Source organism: Symsagittifera roscoffensis, chromosome 2, assembly GCF_963678635.1.
Source record: "Symsagittifera roscoffensis chromosome 2, txSymRosc1.1, whole genome shotgun sequence".
Lineage (NCBI taxonomy): Eukaryota > Metazoa > Xenacoelomorpha > Acoela > Convolutidae > Symsagittifera > Symsagittifera roscoffensis.
In genome coordinates, this window is record NC_087063.1 from 19,074,350 (window position 1) to 19,092,955 (window position 18,606).

The 18,606-nt window shown below is 39.0% G+C and overlaps 1 protein-coding gene across 1 annotated transcript in view; it reads left to right on the forward strand.

Moving 5' to 3' along the window:
• Window positions 1-13,469, forward strand: part of LOC134839152 (uncharacterized) — a 53,053-nt gene extending 39,584 nt beyond the window's left edge. The window contains exons 11-12 of the mRNA XM_063854608.1: window positions 11,765-11,925; window positions 12,895-13,469. Coding sequence (XP_063710678.1) covers window positions 11,765-11,925; window positions 12,895-13,086 — 353 coding nt within the window. The 3' untranslated portion in view covers window positions 13,087-13,469. The remainder of the gene's footprint in view (window positions 1-11,764; window positions 11,926-12,894) is intronic.
• The last annotated feature ends 5,137 nt before the right edge of the window (window positions 13,470-18,606 follow it).

Consider the following 18,606-nt stretch of genomic DNA (forward strand, 5'->3'; position numbering starts at 1 on the left):
TATATGCTCGCTAATCTCCAAAACTGATCCAAATTCGTTAAATTAATAAAAGATATTTCTCGTCAAATAACTCGGTCAATAAATTAATTTCGGCATTATTTCTATTGATCTGAACATCATATAACATTTTTATCATTCGTCCGTTTTTGGTACAAAACGGCGCAAGCTAGCCACAAGAACCGGTCGGTAATGTCCTTGAGACAAATTGCTCTTTTTGGCGGTCAACCTTAATCAAGGCTGAACCAAATAAGAACCAAAAAACAGTTAAAATAGGATGTAACCCCCGTTTTTAGTATATTAATACATGGGCAGGTGGGGGACTCGAACCTACGTCAACGGTTAACCTATATAATCGGCGTTATGGTAGCTTAGGCCACTCGGCCAACTGAGCTTATTTTATATGCATCTATACTTGTTTTATTCTACATTTGCATTGCAACATCCTCCCCCCCTGAAGAAGGAAGAACCGGAGCGAGCTTAACGGTCGGCCGCGTGACTTCACGGGTTGCGGTCCTGACAAGGGCGGATCGGGCGCAACCGTCCTGTCCGTAGTTTAGCTTGACGATTCGGGCGAGAGGGTAGTACCCACGCGGACTATCGGGCTCAATCACCCACACGAGATCGCCTGTTTTAAGAGTGAAGTCAGAATGAGTGTGCCACTTGACACGCTTATTCAGCGAGGGAACATATTCTCGAAGCCAACGAGACCAAATCGCGTTAGCATATGACTGCGCTCGCACGTACCTTTTCTTGTGATCGAAGTGCTCCCCGGGTAAAAGCGAAGGAAAGCTTGTGGCATGTTGTCCAAGCAAAAAATGGTTTGGGGTTAACGCTTCTAACTCACGTGAATCGGTACTAACGGGAGTGATTGGCCTCGAATTCAAAGCCTGTTCAACTAAGCAGAGTGTTGTTCCTAACACCTCTTCAGTGACTCGCCTACTGCCTAGGATATCGTACAGCACGCGCTTCACGCTTCGGACGAGGCGTTCCCAGGAGCCGCCATGATGAGGTGCGCCTGGCGGGTTAAATTTCCAAGTAACACCTTTATGTGCAAAAATGGTCGGAGCCATGCCATTCCAGCTCTTGATGCAGGCAAGTAATTCCTTTTCCGCACCAACGAAGTTCGTGCCATTATCCGACCAGATTGTGCTTGGCGTACCACGGCGCGCAACGAACCGTTCAATGCCCATGACACACGAACTGGTGTCCAGAGAAGGTACAATCTCAAGGTGTACAGCCCTGGTGGTGAGGCAAGTAAAAAGAAATCCCCATCTTTTTTCCGTGCTTCTGCGAACCGGAACGTAAAGCGGTCCAAAGTAATCCACACCCGTATGATTGAAGGGTGGTTGCTTGTATCCGAGACGTTCGACCGGTAAATCGGACATAATTGGCTGGATGGTGCTTGCTTTGCGTTTACGGCATGTCACACATTGATTTTCGATAGACCGAAGTAGTCGACGCAACCCAAGTATTGCATATTTCATATTTAAAACGGAGCGCATGTAATCTAATCCTTGATGAAAATGCTTATGGTGGAGGCTGCGGGCCAACAAACGAACTAAGGTATGTCGGGCGTCGAGTATTATTGGGTGCTTAGTATCAAACTCGGTATCCACTAAGCGCACAATCCGTCCGGTGGAACGAATGATTCCAGCGGGACCGATAAATGGCGAGTATGTGACAATTTTACTACTATTCTTAATAGGTTTGCCAGCGGTGAGTGTTTTTAACTCAACGGGAAAGGATTCCATCTGAGCAAGATGAATCAGTTTGCTTTCTGCAATATCAAGTTCAGTAGGGTCGGTGATTCGTAAGTCTTTACCACGAAAATGCTTATGTGAAGGCAACACCCTCAACATAAAAGCGACTACTCGTTTATATCTTGTAAAGGAACTGCACCTTTCCCAATTGAACCCGTGTTCGGGATGTTTGATTGATGTGACATCGGTGACGAAGGAAGATGATGTCTCCAAGCAATTATCAACATCACAAGAAGGACCCTTCAAACGAACTTTATTGATTACACGTTCGTCGGGTATAAACGGCCAATCAGTAGTCCTGAGAATGCTCGGACCAATAACCCAGCTGCTATCCTTGAGGGCTTCCGAAGAAATCCCCCGCGTACCGGTATCAGCTGGATTATCGCCGCTCAGAACATGGTGCCACTCATCAATAGTGGTCGACTCGAGGATTTCGCCGACACGATTAGCGACGAATACAGGTAATTTTTCAGTGGAGTTTAGCCACTGCAAAACTGTTGTACTATCTGTCCACATAAAGACATGATTAATAGAGACGGTAAGGGCGGTCAGTATATCATCTTTTAGTCGTGTGGCGAGCAGAGCAGCTTGAAGCTCTAGCTTTGGTATAGATAGCGCTTTCATGGGCGCAACGCGAGCTTTACCAAAGATGAAGGATATTTGAGTTTTATGCGAGCTCGCGAGTCGCGCACGCAAAAATCCAACAGCACAGAAAACGTCCTGCGAGCTATCACCGAACATGTGGAGCTCAATTTGATCAACAAGCTCTGTGAAGTAACAACGGGGAATAGTCAATTGCCCTAAGAGAGGGAGACCGGAGTGCCACTCGAGAAACTTATCTCTTATGTCTTCTGGCAATTCGTCGTCCCAACTTTGACCACTGATTTTCCAAATATCTTTCAGTAAAAGACGGGCCCTAACTGTGTATGGAGCTACTAACCCAACAGGGTCAAACACAGAAGAGACGAAACTCAAGACGGTTCGTTGAGTTATTGCTTTATCGAGAGGACGATCCACGCCTCTGCTAACAACCAATGTGTCTTTCACATGGTCCCACTTAAGATCTAAGACGTGTGATGATTGTTCGACACCGTTACATATTTCCTTGATGGGTGAATTTGAGGATTCGGATTCCTCGGGGTTCATTGCTGAAGTGATTTCATCAGCATTACTGACAAATTTAGTCAAATTAAATCCTCCCAATTTTAGTAAGGAAACCAAATCGCGACTAGTTTTAATTGCTTGGGTAACGTTCTCGAATGAATCCAAGTAATCGTCCATGTAAAATTTTTCATTTACGACTGAGGCGGCCTCAGGGTATGTGGACATATTATCAGTTGCTGTTTTTTGCAACGCGAAATTGGCGCACGTAGGCGAATCCCGTGCGCCGAATATATGGCGAGTGTACTGATGAACTACCACATCGGAAGTGGTATCCTCCCGCCACAAAAAACGGAGCGAAACTTGATCGCGGGCAAGGACTCCTACCTGGAGGAACATACCCTCTATATCCGCGGAGACGGCGTACTTATGTTGACGGAATCGCAAAAGCACAAAAATTAAATTTTGGAGTAGGTCAGGACCCACCAATAAGGACTTATTTAAGGATGTGCCGTGAAACTTAGAAGCCCCATTAAGGACTCGGCGCACCTTACCCGGCTTATTCGGATTTACGACGGGATGGTGCGGAAGATACCACTCGCGATCGGAACGCTTACGTGGATCATGCGGTTCGACGGCAACGACATAGCCTTTCCTAATGTCCTCTCTAATTGTTTCTGCGTATCTTTCGCGCAGCTCAGGGTCTTTACTTAACCTTCTCTCCAATGATTTAAATTGTGCGAATGACGAGTAATAATTGTTTGGTAGACTGACATTACTATCAATCCAAAGCATAGGCACAATGTATCTTTCGCCATTGTGAACGGTTTCAGAATTGAGGATGGATAAAGCATGTTTATCCGCGGCGGAACGGGCATCGACTTGTTTGAAAGCACCATACGATTCCAACTCGTACCAGGATTTTATCTGGTCGGTCAGAGAAGAATCTTCAACAACACACTTGAAACACGAAGAAGTAGAATTACCGGACGGCGGCAACGGACCACTTAAGACCCAACCTATCGGTAGGCGAACGGAACACGGTGAGTTTTTATCATCTCCCAAGATGAACTCAATGGGTCTAACGGCGTGGTAGTAGTCTTGTCCGATAATAACTTCAACGTCCTCATAAGTATATTGAATGGGCTTAATAGGTGCTAATTGTGGATATTTAATCTGCAAATCAGCAATATTGATTAATTCGGAACCAATCCGAATATTGTCTTTAACATATGCACAGAGAGAAAATACGAAATCACTATTATTCGGCTCGGAGGAAACTGTAAACTTGACCCTCTGAGTCGCAACAACGGTGGTCGAATTGAAACCACTAATTGACAAGTTAACGGGCTCCCCTACTAAGCCGAGACGGTTTACGAGTGACGAAGACACCCAGGAGTGAGTCGATGCACTATCACAAAGAACCAACGTCAGGAGACTGGTTACATCCGAGGATACACCAAGTGTTGCAATTGGCAACAACCCTTTAGAAGATTCAATGTCATGTACATCACTAACAGCGGCATGGGTGGAAGTGTTTGTATTCTCCTTGGATTTGTTTGTTCCAGCCTTATTCGAGACATTTGAATTTTCCTTCCGAGGAAATATTCTTTCGGCTCCATGGAGCAAGACATTATGTGTGCTATCACACTCTGGCTTCGGGCACTTTTTTGCTCTAGAACATTGCCGGAAACTATGATTGCCATTGAGACAAGCGAAGCAAAGTTTCTGTTCAGCTACGTATTTTGCTCGCTGAGTAGCATTCTTTTCCTTAAAAACAGCACAATTCCACAATGCATGACTACCCTTACACAAAACGCACGGCGGAAACTTAGACTTATCCTGAGCCTTACTAGTTACCTGGCTATTGGCTGCAAAAACTTTGGTTGTTTTTGGTTTAACCGGTTCCTCGTTTTTTGCCTTAGAGTTGAGTAAACGTAATCTTTCATGCCCCTCGGCCTTTTCTTTCAACCAGTTGTTAAAGTCTAAGAGTGTTGGTCGCTGCCAATTATGTCTAACAGTATGCATTGACCAAGCCTCCTTGAGGTTAGGCGGAAGTTTACTAACAGCTTGGTTTAACAGGTTAACACTCTTTAGATCATCGTTGAAAGACAATGATTTGAAAACTGCTACGAGGCCAGATATGGCAGAGGAGAAACTAATGACATTTTCCGAATTGTGCATCTTAAGTGGAGGAAAGGTATTCAGCTTATCAAGATGCGCACCAACAATGGCATGTGGTTGCCCAAACTTCCGTTGCAAGGTGGCCAGTGCATCCTTGTACATAACGCCACTATAACTAAACTCCGCAATTGCGGTTTTTGCTTTGCCTGTGACGAGCGTTTTTAAGTATGTCAATTTCGTATCATCGGTGAGAACAGCGGAATCAACGGTGGACTTAAACTGACCAAACCATTCGTGCCAGTTTAACGGGTTGCCGTCAAACTGGGCTAACTTCCATTCAGGAAGATGATCTTTGCGGCTATGCATCAATAATTCAGCCAATTCACGAGCGGAGAGAGGTCGATCCGATGAACAACCTTGGTTCGGATAAGCGGGAGACGGTGCGTAGTCTTCGTTGACTGGCTGATAACCAGTATTAGTTTGATTGACAAAATGCGGAACATGTTGTGGATGAACTGGGGGAGTATTAAAATACACAGTCCCACCACTATTATACGGAGCGGCGGTGTTACACGATGGGACAATAGTTGTCACATTAGAAAAAATGTTTCCAGCATTACAACATTGAGCAGGCGTGACGATTGGAGTTGTAGCAGCCAATCGCCATAAGTTTGCATCACTTGTGTAGTAATCGTTGATATTAGGTGACACAGTATGCGGAACAAAGGGAAGATTATGTTGCGTCTGGACTGGCGCTGCATGGCAATTACGTGCCGAAAAGCAAACCGGCGTTGGGTTTACTCCAGAAGATGAGAAGCCACCGCCAGCAAATGCAGGCGACAAAGAAACAAAACCAGAACCGGGTTGGGCCGGTAACATTGGGACAGGTAATGATTCCGGTTGCGCGATGGCAAAACTACCATTAGTTATGTTTGAACTCATGGTCTGTAAAGGAACAGCCGACGGTGTTGGTAACACGTGTGCACTAGAATGCATATTGTTAACTGGGAATGGAACAGAGGCTGGGAATGAAACAGAAGCTTGCAATGGCAAAAGGCTTGCACTGCCAAATCGAGGCATAGCCCGATGTCCATAACTATGGATTCCAGGGTCACTCAATGCTGTGTGCTCATGGTTATGACTATTACTGGTGTGAATTGCATGAGCAAGGAGGGCGGAAGTCGTCGGTCCTGACGAAATGGGTACATGAGTGAAGGCCTGCAAACCGGGCGCACTAGCAACGTCGGGAGGTGCTTGTGAACTAACAGAGTCTACCCAATCATTAGTTCGATCGGTTGCTACCTTTGAAATAGGTTGACTTACTCCTGTTAAGTTACTTTCCGCTACCTTCTCGCTAACCTCAGATGAACTGTCCTCAAGTTCAAACGCTTTCAATTCCATTTCAATTAGTTGCTTTTTATGATTTTCAGCCAATTGCTCTAGTTCCAGCTGACTTTGTTCGAACTTAAGACGGTTCTCTTGCTCTTTAAGTCTTAAAGATACTTGATACTGCCTTTCCAGCTCCTCATGGCGTCGTTTTACTAAAGCTAACTCATGCCGTTTCTCACTTGATGACATAGTGCGAACAGTCGACGTATGACGAGTGGAAGCAGACTTATCAGACTTATGTGAGTCAAGCTTTCTACTATCCTTAGACTTATTAGAGACCTTAGACCTGTTTTCAGATACTCGTGCTGCTGAATCACTTGTTTTGTGCGAGTGTGAGGATGTCTCAGACCTAGTTTGTTGTAAAGATCCCTTGCTCCCTGTAATGCCGGCTGCTGGAAATGACGAAGGTTCAAGGCTCATCTTGTAACTCTGGGCTTCGTGCATTACTTTATCGTTCATTTCGGTTACTTTCTTAAGCCAAAGGTCTTGCTGAGCAATAATTTTTTCAGGATTTTCAGTTTTTCCCGCTAACCTAATTAATTGCTCATTGACGTCGACAGCTTTTTCCAACGCAATTTTACATTTGTAAACAGCATTATCAATTTTTGTAGTGCGACTATTATTCTCAATGTACTCAAGTAATAATGAGTGACCTTTAAGCAGCTCATTTTCTAGATTTAGACGGGTTTCGAATAACTTGCGTATCTTACTTTGGAATTTTTCGTCCATGTTTTTCACAAATTAACAATATTCTACGGATGCTCACTTATAGAAAACAATCAATAAAATGAGATACTGTTTTGGTACGTAATCAAATTTGCATTAGTAAATCAACATTAGCTTACAAGACGGGGGAACTTGACGTCTCAAAGCTTCTACCTGAAGCCTATTTCTTATAGCTTTCCGAGCTTTGAGGGGTAAGCGGTTTCGCTTCTTACTTGTCTTAAGGATGTTAAGATTAGCGCTATAACGCCTTACAAGGAGGAGAGTCTTTAACTCAAGGGAAGGAGGCTGGTGAAGCTCTTTGTACTTCTCAATTAGTACCTGGTCTTTAGCCTTACGCTTAGAGATAAAGTCTTTAACGACGTTGAGAACGAGAATACCTGTTGAACCTAAACTTTCCTCTATATCATCGGTTCCGTTCCGTCTACAGTATACGATCGCACAAATGTTTGTCCTATACCTTAATAACAAATTGACAAGTTGCTCACTACTCAGCTTGCGGTTATTGTTGCTGCGGTGCCTACTTATCGAGTTATTAATGGCGTCGTGCCAAATTACAAAGTCGTTACGGTGCGACAAGTAATGATGAAGGTAGTACTGTATTGTCTTCTGAGAGTCCCTAGCGTTAAAGTTCAAACTTAAACCTGGCTTCGTAAAGCAAGTATCTTTGACGCGCTTCTGGGACGGAGCGGGAAGTTTTCGGAGCGCATGATCCAAAGAACTAGCTCCTAGGATGAGTACCATACACTTGGGGGACCTATGCGACGGCTTCGTTACGCTTAAGTACCAATGGGGTTGGAAAATTAAGTAGGTCGGTTGAACTCCAACAACACACACGGAGTAAACCTGAGGATGAAAGAATTCAACTTAACTCACTTAATATCACCGTACCTGACCACTTAACTTTACTGTCACGCAACGAAGTCAATAATCTGACGGGCTGAAACGGCTTTGTTTTACTCGAAGCGAACTGGCTTTCAGTTTCACCAATGGTGGGTGGGGGATCAGGCAAATTGGTTAAGTTCCAACAACCCACGTGGAAGAAACCTGAGGATGAAAAAACTCAACTTAATTTGCCTGATATTTCGCTACCAGACCACTTAACATAAGGTTGGTGTCATCTTACAGCACAGTTTCGCTGAATTCTGGAGACGTTTTGAGGATTTTTTGGCAATTTTTTTACTTTTTATACAAAATTTTTCAGAAAATTTTGGTCAGCAGGTTCGAGTCATAAACCAATCCAAAAAACTAGTCCAGTACCTCTTGTCTATGTTCCGATTTCACTGATTAATATTCCGTTCACATATATCTAAAAATTTTTGGTATCGAGAAAAAATGTCAAGTCAGTTTGTCTATGTACCCACTGTAAGATATTTCAGTTCAACGGAACTGTCCAAAATTTTTAGGTATTGAGAAAAATTACCGGGGGCTAGCTTGCGAAAAAATTTTGAACATATATGACATCGTATAAAATTTATAGCACAATTGGAGTTTTAAAAGTTTTGGAAACTTCTTACAGTTTTAGAGATCAGGCGGTCACCGGTTTCTGCAGAGTTTCGGTCGCTAACAGAACGTCTGTACGAAAATTGTTGCCCTAACCGATCCCACCGCGAGCAGAAATTCTGTTGTTGACCACAGTTCTGATCTGTCTTTTGCAGCAATCGGACCTGGCGTCTCCTTTTCTCCGCCTAGAAAGTCCTGAGGGACAGACGTGGAAGAGGATCCCGCAAAAGTACCTTTAGCAGTAGTACCGACTGGAGACGAGAAGAGGTTCAGTGCGTAGTTTGTAGCGAGGAATTTGATTCTCAATCAGAACCTCAGGCAACAACTCGCTCTTCTGCACATCTGTTAATACTGCAGCGTCTTGTGATCGAACGGCAGCTGGACTCTCACTGTTGCCCACTTCAGTACTTTGATCCTCCCTTTCTTCTCCTTCTGTGAAATTGTGGTGCTCGTCACCCGCACACGGGAGTCTGTGTCTGTTTTTATTTGAACTGAACGCCGAATTAACCTCGCTATCAGATCTCGACACTGAATTCTCCCCTTCTATCGATTCTCTCACAGAGGATCACTGTATGTCCCAGCTCGTTAACGGCCCAGTGCGAAATTGACCCTGGAAAATTGTGTCCCTTGTGCCCCTCAGTGAAGCTCGTGTCGTTATCAAACAATCAGGGCACTAACGGTCCCTTGTGGGGCGCCAAAATATGCTCGCTAATCTCCAAAACTGATCCAAATTCGTTAAATTAATAAAAGATATTTCTCGTCAAATAACTCGGTCAATAAATTAATTTCGGCATTATTTCTATTGATCTGAACATCATATAACATTTTTATCATTCGTCCGTTTTTGGTACAAAACGGCGCAAGCTAGCCACAAGAACCGGTCGGTAATGTCCTTGAGACAAATTGCTCTTTTTGGCGGTCAACCTTAATCAAGGCTGAACCAAATAAGAACCAAAAAACAGTTAAAATAGGATGTAACCCCCGTTTTTAGTATATTAATACATGGGCAGGTGGGGGACTCGAACCTACGTCAACTGTTAACCTATATAATCGGCGTTATGGTAGCTTAGGCCACTCGGCCAACTGAGCTTATTTTATATGCATCTATACTTGTTTTATTCTACATTTGCATTGCAACAAGCTACGTTTTTCAATAGAATGGAAATTCAAATGATTTAACGCTCAGGTTAATTAACAACAATCAGTAGCACCAAAAACCATTGGTTTGAAATCATTATCTTTGTTTGACCTTTCAAATACAAACTTTTGTTCTAGTTTTTCCCACATTTTAATTGCAACTATTTAAACATTGTCATAATTTTCATAATGCAAAAAAATTGCAAAGTGAACAAATAACTACTAAGAACACATTTGCTCTTCACCGTTTACATCTCAACATCACGCATTTAGCCATAATAAGACCCGAAACGAAACAACTAAAAAATCAAAAAGTTTGATATGCACGGAAAGGCATGAAGAACCTTCAATTCTTATTGTATCAAACCTCTCTGCACTTCAATATAATACAGCGCGGTAATCAGTGACTTGTTTTTGATGGCAAAACTTTCAATTGAAACCAACACAATAATTTCGCCAAAAGAATCATTTAAAGATGCCAAGAAAATCCTTATAGAGCGTCTTTAAAAACATTCGAAGATGAGGTTGTACACGAAAATGGCGAGCGGGCTCACAAAAATAAACCTTATGAAATTGAAATCGAAAAGTTAGTCGAATTTCATAACACATGCGTATATTGTTTTTTGAGATTAATCAAATTCAAACAAAAAAAAACGTTTAAAAGCACGACAGTTAGGCGTGCGTTTGTGCCGGGCAAGTCGACGACCTATAAATCAAATCTTTTTTTTCAAATCGTGGAATTCATTACTGTGGGATATTTTTTTTCCACTTCAAGCTCACTCCAGTTTCTTGATGTCAAACTTGCTATCAAAGAGAAAACGCAATCCGCCCTTGAGCCACCTCGGCCCCTTAACTTTGAACTTACAAGGGAAACTGATATTGAGGTTTTTAAAAATTTGCCTAAAAACAATTCACTTGCACAAACATGTCAACAGCAACAAACTTTTGGATCATTCGCCAAGACCTTAAAAAATATTGCAATCCCACATGACTCACCTGAAGGAGGGAAGCTTTTGTTTACATGATTCAAGATTTTTTGAACGAACCAGAACCTAGACGTATTAGAATCTAAAATTATTTGGCCCTCAGATGGAAAATTTAAAGTCTGCCTATCGCTAGTCTATCAAATTTTTACCATTCATGCGATAGTGAAAGAACAAACAGTACAATTAGTTTACTTCCTATTGCAAAAGAAGAACAAAAAGAAGACCAAAAAACTCGCGCGTTTCGGCAGCCCAAGTAAAATAATTCAATTTTGTAGCCATCGCAGATTGTCGTGAGCTTCGACAAAGTTTCTATCAAGGACTTGAAAGTGTTTTGCTGGTTTATTAATCAAAGGGTACTTGAATCATTTTGTTCAGACAAACTGGCGCAAGGTTCAGGAACTTGGACTGGCTCCCACTTACTAAGCAGATCAAATCTCACATGTTTCTAAAGCCTTTCGTGGCCCTTGCACTCATATCGCAATTGTTGCCTTGCTTCCAAAAAAAACAGCCTATCGCGGCTTGATTTTTGCTGAAGGGGTCATCTTTTACGAAGTTTCGGTTTTGTGTTCATAACACTAACTAAGCCAACCTGAGTAATTAGAGCTGATTTTATATCGGTTTTGGCTTGTATAACTTTATATAGCACTCAAAAAATTAGGGCGCTCGATTAGTCATATGCCCGCAAAGAATATCTAGCGAGCAAAGACTCATCTCTAATCCTGGTTACGAACACTGCTTCTATATGCTCGTTTGACCAGCTGCTCGGGCTCACAAAAAACCATTATCATACATTTTCATACCATGAAAAAAATGCGTATCATACCATTTCATACGCATTTTAAAGTTGAGTTTTAATTGATTCGAGGGCGACTAATTAGCCCAAACAATGCTCTAATACATTGCCTGTTGAAGATGCTGTTGAAAAAATTTAAAGCAAAAATTCTGTAAACCTAGGACTAGTTTAGATTTAAAGTTTAGATTCGTTAGCTCTGATTTAGCTATGATTCGGGCAGTGTTTGTTATTCGTTTCGCTGTTGTTAGGTCGAAGCAGCGTGGCTTCTGGCAGCACCAGAGGGGACAATTCCGACTCTGATGACCTGATGAATGTGTTGGATAGCCAGGTGGCGACGGAGGCACCCGAGGCCTCGGTGGTGAATCGGAAGGAGCTGCAGCAGCGCATGCGACAGAAGAGGACCAAAAAAGTAACCAGTCGATATATAATGTTTGAGTTAGACCAGCCAGTGCCATAGGCTCGTACTCCATATTTTTCTCGAGATTTTACAACTGAACAATTTTTCACGATGTCTGACTGTGTTGATGATGGTGCATGTAGACCAGCTACGTGAATACGAAATGTTTGGTCTCAATGAAAAGAATAATTTACTATGGTTTATTTACTAGACATGGTTAATTCATTTTTTTGCTTTTTCTTACTATCATGTTTTTCAACGCCAAAATTCATTTTGGATTATTCAAAGTAAAAGTTTCAACAAAATTCAAGAAAGTGTCTTCTGTTATTGTTTACTACTACTACGTTCACGGGACATAGAATTTGTAACTTTTTGATTTCAACGAGAAAATGAACGAACTTTTTCTTCGGGTTTGGTTCGTTTTCTCTGCAACTATTTAAGAAACAGGATTCAAATTTAGACAAAAGATAGACGAAATTGTTTGAAAGGGCTAAAACCGGGCCAAATAATGGAAAATCTCGTTTTGAATGCGTAAATTAGCCAGCTTATCATAACTAATTTTACAGGTTCTTGCTGTGGAAACAACCTCACAAACAAAATAAGCAATTCGAATTAATGGGCTCAAATTCGTTCTTTGGGAAGCTGATGAGCTTGACTTACTCTTTATTTTGCCTAAAAATGACAAATAGCAGAATTAACAGAGTTACTTGGTCCGGCGTAAGAAAACTGCTGAAATTTCATGAATAATTTTGCGCTGATGATCGAATTCAATCAACAAAAGAACCAGTCCAGCAAATATTTCCCAATATGTCCCATGATATTAACTTCTATGTCCCGTGACTGTACTATTTTTAAAAGAATCAAGCCTCGAACTTTCAAACGTCAACGTCAATTAATTTTAAAAAAATGATCAAAGGTCACGTGGTACTTCCTGAAAATGTGCAACAGAGCAGATATAACTGAAGTCTCGAAATTTTCCAGGTGAACATGGAGTTCTCTGCGCCCACGGAGCGTGAAGATATTGAGATCACTACTGGCAGTCACGTGATCAACGACAGTGCCAGTCCAGTCCAGAAGAGTCCCTGGGGCAACAAACTGAACCAGAAGGGGAAGGGTAAACAACAGCAACAATCTCAAGCGCCCTCCGAGTGGCTCAACATGTTCGACAAATGACCACCTCATAAGAGATGACAACAACATGATCAACAATTCAGACAAAAAGTGATCTCTGCAACTACCTCCCTACCTAAGACAAAGGGGGATACCTTACTATGTGCGAAACTCGCATATACTTGACTGTTAAATTGATCCTTGATAGGGATAGATAATCGCTATTATGAGCCATAGTTAAATAGTTAGGGAAATCATTAATTAGATCCCAAAAAGTTCTCAATTCAAAAAAAATGGTATAAAGTTTTCGAATATTGCATATTTTTGAGTTCCCATAAAGATTCCCACCGCTTGTTATTGAATCACTGTGAAAATTTCATGTTTGTCGAAGAAGTTATACAGCAGATATTACTGTAATTTATTTGACCCGACTTGCACATTGCATACAAAACAATTCTTGAATTAACACAATCAGAAAAAAAAGCTTTTATTGAGCATTTAGATTAATTTGGTTTCAAACAGACTAGTTCAGACAAAACTCAATTGTTTCTGTATTTCCTTACCCAGTCAACTGAGTAAAGTTAAAAACTTCTTAGCTTTTCGGGTAGATATAAGATCTAAATGAAATGCTCTAACTTTTGATTAGTGAAATCGAAAAGCATTATTGTTCAACAGATCGACATGTTAACATCTTCTGCATCTCGATTTTTAGATTAACTGAAAACTTTGTCCTCCAATTTCTCTCTTCAGTATTTCACGTCCTATATATTCAGCCCCTTGATAGTTTTTTGCCCTCTGACAATTTAATATTTCTCCCGATTTTAAAAAATTCAACCTGGCTTTGATCTGTAATTAGTATAATGATAAAAATCACTGTACCGGAAATAGGAAACCAAAAACTAGCAGATAAAACCTGATTGAAACCATAAATGAGCACAATTTTGGTATGAAAAATCGTAAACCCATAACCTCAGTGTTACTCCAACAGCTGCAGTAGCACAAACAGTTTCGTGAATCAGAGATGAGCTTTTACACGACTATTTCTACAATAATGTATCAACGAATGTATCAACGAAATAATATAGAAAGATAGAAATTATTTATCCAACAGTTAAGAAAAAATACAATCAAGTAACAGAATCAACTCATAATATAATAAGACTGCTCGTATCAGGGCAAAATCCTGAATGTTCCGACTGCCTTTTAAGGTCTATGGAGCAGCAGAAACATGAAAAATTTAAATGTAATAAAATAAAATTATTATTAATTTTAAAAAGGTGAGAAATTTTTGTGAAAACATCCCCCCACATGCCATATTAAGTACAAAGTGATAGATTTCGATTCTATTAACAAATCAATTATGACATATAAGCTTCCTGGAATCAATTTGGAACGATTTCTAATACGGATTAAATCTCGCTTACGCGTTAATAGCGCGAAATATATCGCGCGTTAATTGTCTTAAGTTGGCCATAATGGCAACCTTTAAACCCCCATAACTTTAAGAAAAACAATCACAGGTGAAATATCTTTTCAAATTTAAACTCAGGACAACAATAGCTTTCGATAGATTTTTTAAAAATTCCGTCAAAATTAGCTAGTTAAAAAGTCGAAATTTGTCTGAAGAAAAAAAAACTCACCCGAGCACAAAATTCCGTTACTTCCCGCATCCAAGTTTAGGCGTAAGTAATCGATTATAACGGATTGTTATGATGATTTTTGACAATTATAATTGATTATAATTACCAAAGTTAGGTGTTTAAAGGATTTATAATTGATTATAATTGTGATATTTTTCAAGAGTTCATAATCTCTTATAATCGATTATAATTGATTATAGTTCTTACAAAAAACCCTTAAAATTAATTATAATCGATTATAACCGATTATTATCTCTTATTTTGCCAAAATTGTGTCAATTCAAAACTATATTCGAATTATATTTTATGAGTTATTATTTTTGTGCCAATAAGAAAATCTCTAAAAGAGAGATCTCTTGAACATTTTGGTTCATCTGAACACAAAGTCTTACCACGCAACAAAAATTTCATAGAGATCCTTCATATGAGTGGAAAAGTTCCCGCGGTAAATGAAAACTAAATGTTCCGAATCAAACATGAAACTAATTTATTTTGCTGATGTTTTGATGTTTAAAAAAGCTTTAAATATGCATCACAAAACAATACTAATGGGGAAGAAAAGAAAAAAACTTATAAATTTGAATTAATTGGAAAACTTTACAAAAAAACCTTTATTTTCATAGAAACCATATAAGCAATTTAGATGCAACTTTGAAGACAAAATGGACAAACAAAAGGGATTATAATCAATTATAATTGATTATAATGGATTTTTGTGCAAAACTAAAGAAATTTGAACAAAAATAATGGATTATAATCAATTACAATCGATTATAAATATAACGAAAAATAGACGAATGAATAATCGATTATAATTGACTATACTGGATTATAATTATTTATAATTTGATTTTAAAAAGAGAGATTATAATTGATTATTAATTGATTAGAATCGATTGTTTCTCAATTTTAGTAAAACTGTTACTAAAATCGTAATATATTCAATTATTAACGCTTGAAATTGGATGCGGGTTTCGTTACGAAAGTCGGAACAATTAATTTGAAAAAGTGAAAACTCCCGATGCAAAGTCCAGATAAAGGCCACATAATGTGCCCACTAGGCGTCTACTCCAAATTTATAAAAGTTAATATTATACTTCATGAATAACAAAGAAATAAACTGAGATTAATTCAACTCACACACCTCAAAACGCGTACATCAAACTTGACAATGATAGCAAAATTATGATAGGGTATTAAGAAGCAACTTGAAATCAGGTTATTATTTTTACAAGTTACCAGAACTTTTGAAAATCCAGAAAACCCATAAATGTTTCTTACTTTTCATCATTTTTTTTACAATTTGACAGCGGACATAGGGAATACAATTGAATTGTTTTTCCTTGGAGACTTTGGCCTAAGAGTTTAAACTGTTGACTTGTAGTTTATTCGGTCAGCTAATTCTAAAGTCGTTTGTTAATTGCAATTTTTGAATGCCTGAAAAAATATTGACCGAGCAAAATTCACAATATAGTGAAATTTTCTCAAATTTTACTAATGAAAATTAGACATTTTTAACTTTGCGAGCAGCAACAGATGCATCACGTGGTGTGTACATATGGATTTTTAGTTTCCAAATTTAAAAAGAAGCAATAAAAACTTTGCTCGGAATGTAGCTTTTTTCTCTAACTACCTTGGAAATTTGAAATAACCGCTGTTCATTAAAATTTTTTGAATGAAACTTATTTAGTTTCACGAGCTATACTCGATTGAGGTCAGTTTTGCTGACATTGCATCTTCTGCAATATCAGCACGGAAACAGAAACAGAATAATATCACAGCTGGTGTCTAATTTCATAGCTGTTGTCATAGCTGGTGCTATTCAAAGCTGGTGTCGTAACAGGCGAATTGTCGCCTGTTACGAATTGTTGCCTCACCTCTATTGGTATTATATGCACTCTTTGCTAAAGTTGACAACAAGGCTTGCATTTGATAAACTCAACAAAGGTGTTCAAAAAATAGGGCAATCATACCCTAGCCTAAATACTGCTTTAGTCTAAAAAAAAACAGGTCACAAGTAGATATTGTGTTCTCACCACATCGCCTGGTATGTAAAAACTCCAAAGATTGTCCCGAATTGGAAAAAACTCAACCCGGCTTTGATCTGTTATTGGTGAAATAATAAAGAACGACTTTTTCAGAAATTAAAACAAAAATTAGCTGATTAGACTTAATTGAAACCAAAAATCAGCACGATCAATGAGCATGAATAATCGTAAGCCCAGAGACATCGATGTTACTCTAACAGCTGAAGAAGCACAATTATCATATTGTTTCAAAAAAATTTACAAGTTGGCAATGGTCACAGTGATTACAAATGGATTGTTTTCCTTGATGACTGGCCCGGTAGTTTGAACGGATGACTTGTAGTATCTCATTTTTGGTTCAAGTCACGAAAAAAACATATCCTATCTCGATTTTTTCTGCTCACCACGTCGCATGGAAGCAGCAATCAGCTGCCTTAAACAGAACAAAAAGAACATATAACTCCGTTGCATGCTGGCACTATCGTAATTTTTGTACTTTAGCAAAACCCAATCATCAATTTGAAAATCTGGTTAAGAACTCTTTTTTACAAAAATTTAAATTCGCTATTATAGAAGAGGATTGCATTGGATAGAAGCGCACATAGTAGTTTTAAAAATTATATTGTAAAAAAAACTACCGGCTACTGCATAAACCCTTTCGCGGCAAAATTTATGTATAAGAAAACACTGGAATTTTTTAAAAAACTATCTGGCTGAACTTATGTTAACCTTTTGCAATGTTTGTTCATTTATTTGTTTGGTACTATTTTTCAAGTTATAATCGATAAATGTTGCTGGCATACAAGACTTGCAGTCTCTGAATAGTTTGGTACCAAGTGTTTTAGTTTGAGAACACGACTAGGCGAGATTTCCGCCCGTGCCACTTTTTGTGTTTCAATTTTTATGTCCAACCATCCAAAAAGGCCAAAAAATAATCAGAAAACATTTACTTAATGAGAAATTATAAAAATTTGGTTTCAAGGAAAATATTTCTAAAGCCTATAGTTTTTCGATCGATAATCTCGTTGTAATATTTATACTTCGAGTTTTTTCTTCATAAATTTTCTGTTCTTCAAAAAAGAAACCTTAGATGATCGTTTTTAGTCTGTGCATATTGTGGTATAATTTCAAATTCAAAGGCAGAATGACTAGTGAAGGTCTATTCTCAAAACTTATGCACAATTAGTGATGCACATGTTTTGCGCTTTTTTGAGCTATAGTTCTACTGTTTTTTGGCAAATAAGGCTCAAAAAGAAAGTTTAATGTTCTTGGGGTGAGACTCATTAGGTTTGAAAAAAAAACAGGAGACTAAATGACGGTATGTGAGATGAAGAGTGAAAACAAGGGGAAACGGGATAAAAGAAGAATATTTAGTCATCACTGATAGAATACGTTTTTTAATTGCCCAAATTTCAAATGTTCTGAATCGTTTATGCAATTGTTCGTCGAGGAAAATCAAAACTGCCTCGTTTTATAAATCTTTAATAAAAAAACTCTTAATTTTGAAGAAAACTACCTGAAAACCTTACTTTTTTGAAAAAAGCAAAAAGGTCTGAATCAAGAAATCTTTGAGAAAATGTTTGGGATCAGCTCAGGTTGTCTGGAACTGTTGTTGAGTTGAGTTCCAAAAACGTACGCTTTTATCTTGCTGAATAAAAATAACTCGCTAAAGTTCCATGGATAATAATCAAATAATACCATTTTTTGCCAAATTGCCATTATTTTTGATTATAAATATATTTTGGAACCACGCAATCAAGCTTAACCATGACCCTGAATTTGCTAAATAATAATGGGCTATAATAGATTATCCTAGTCAGTCCCAATAAAGTTCAAATATAATTGGTTATAATAGATTAAAAATGAAATATAATCCCAATATTTTTATATAAAAATAATCTGTTAAAATCAATTAT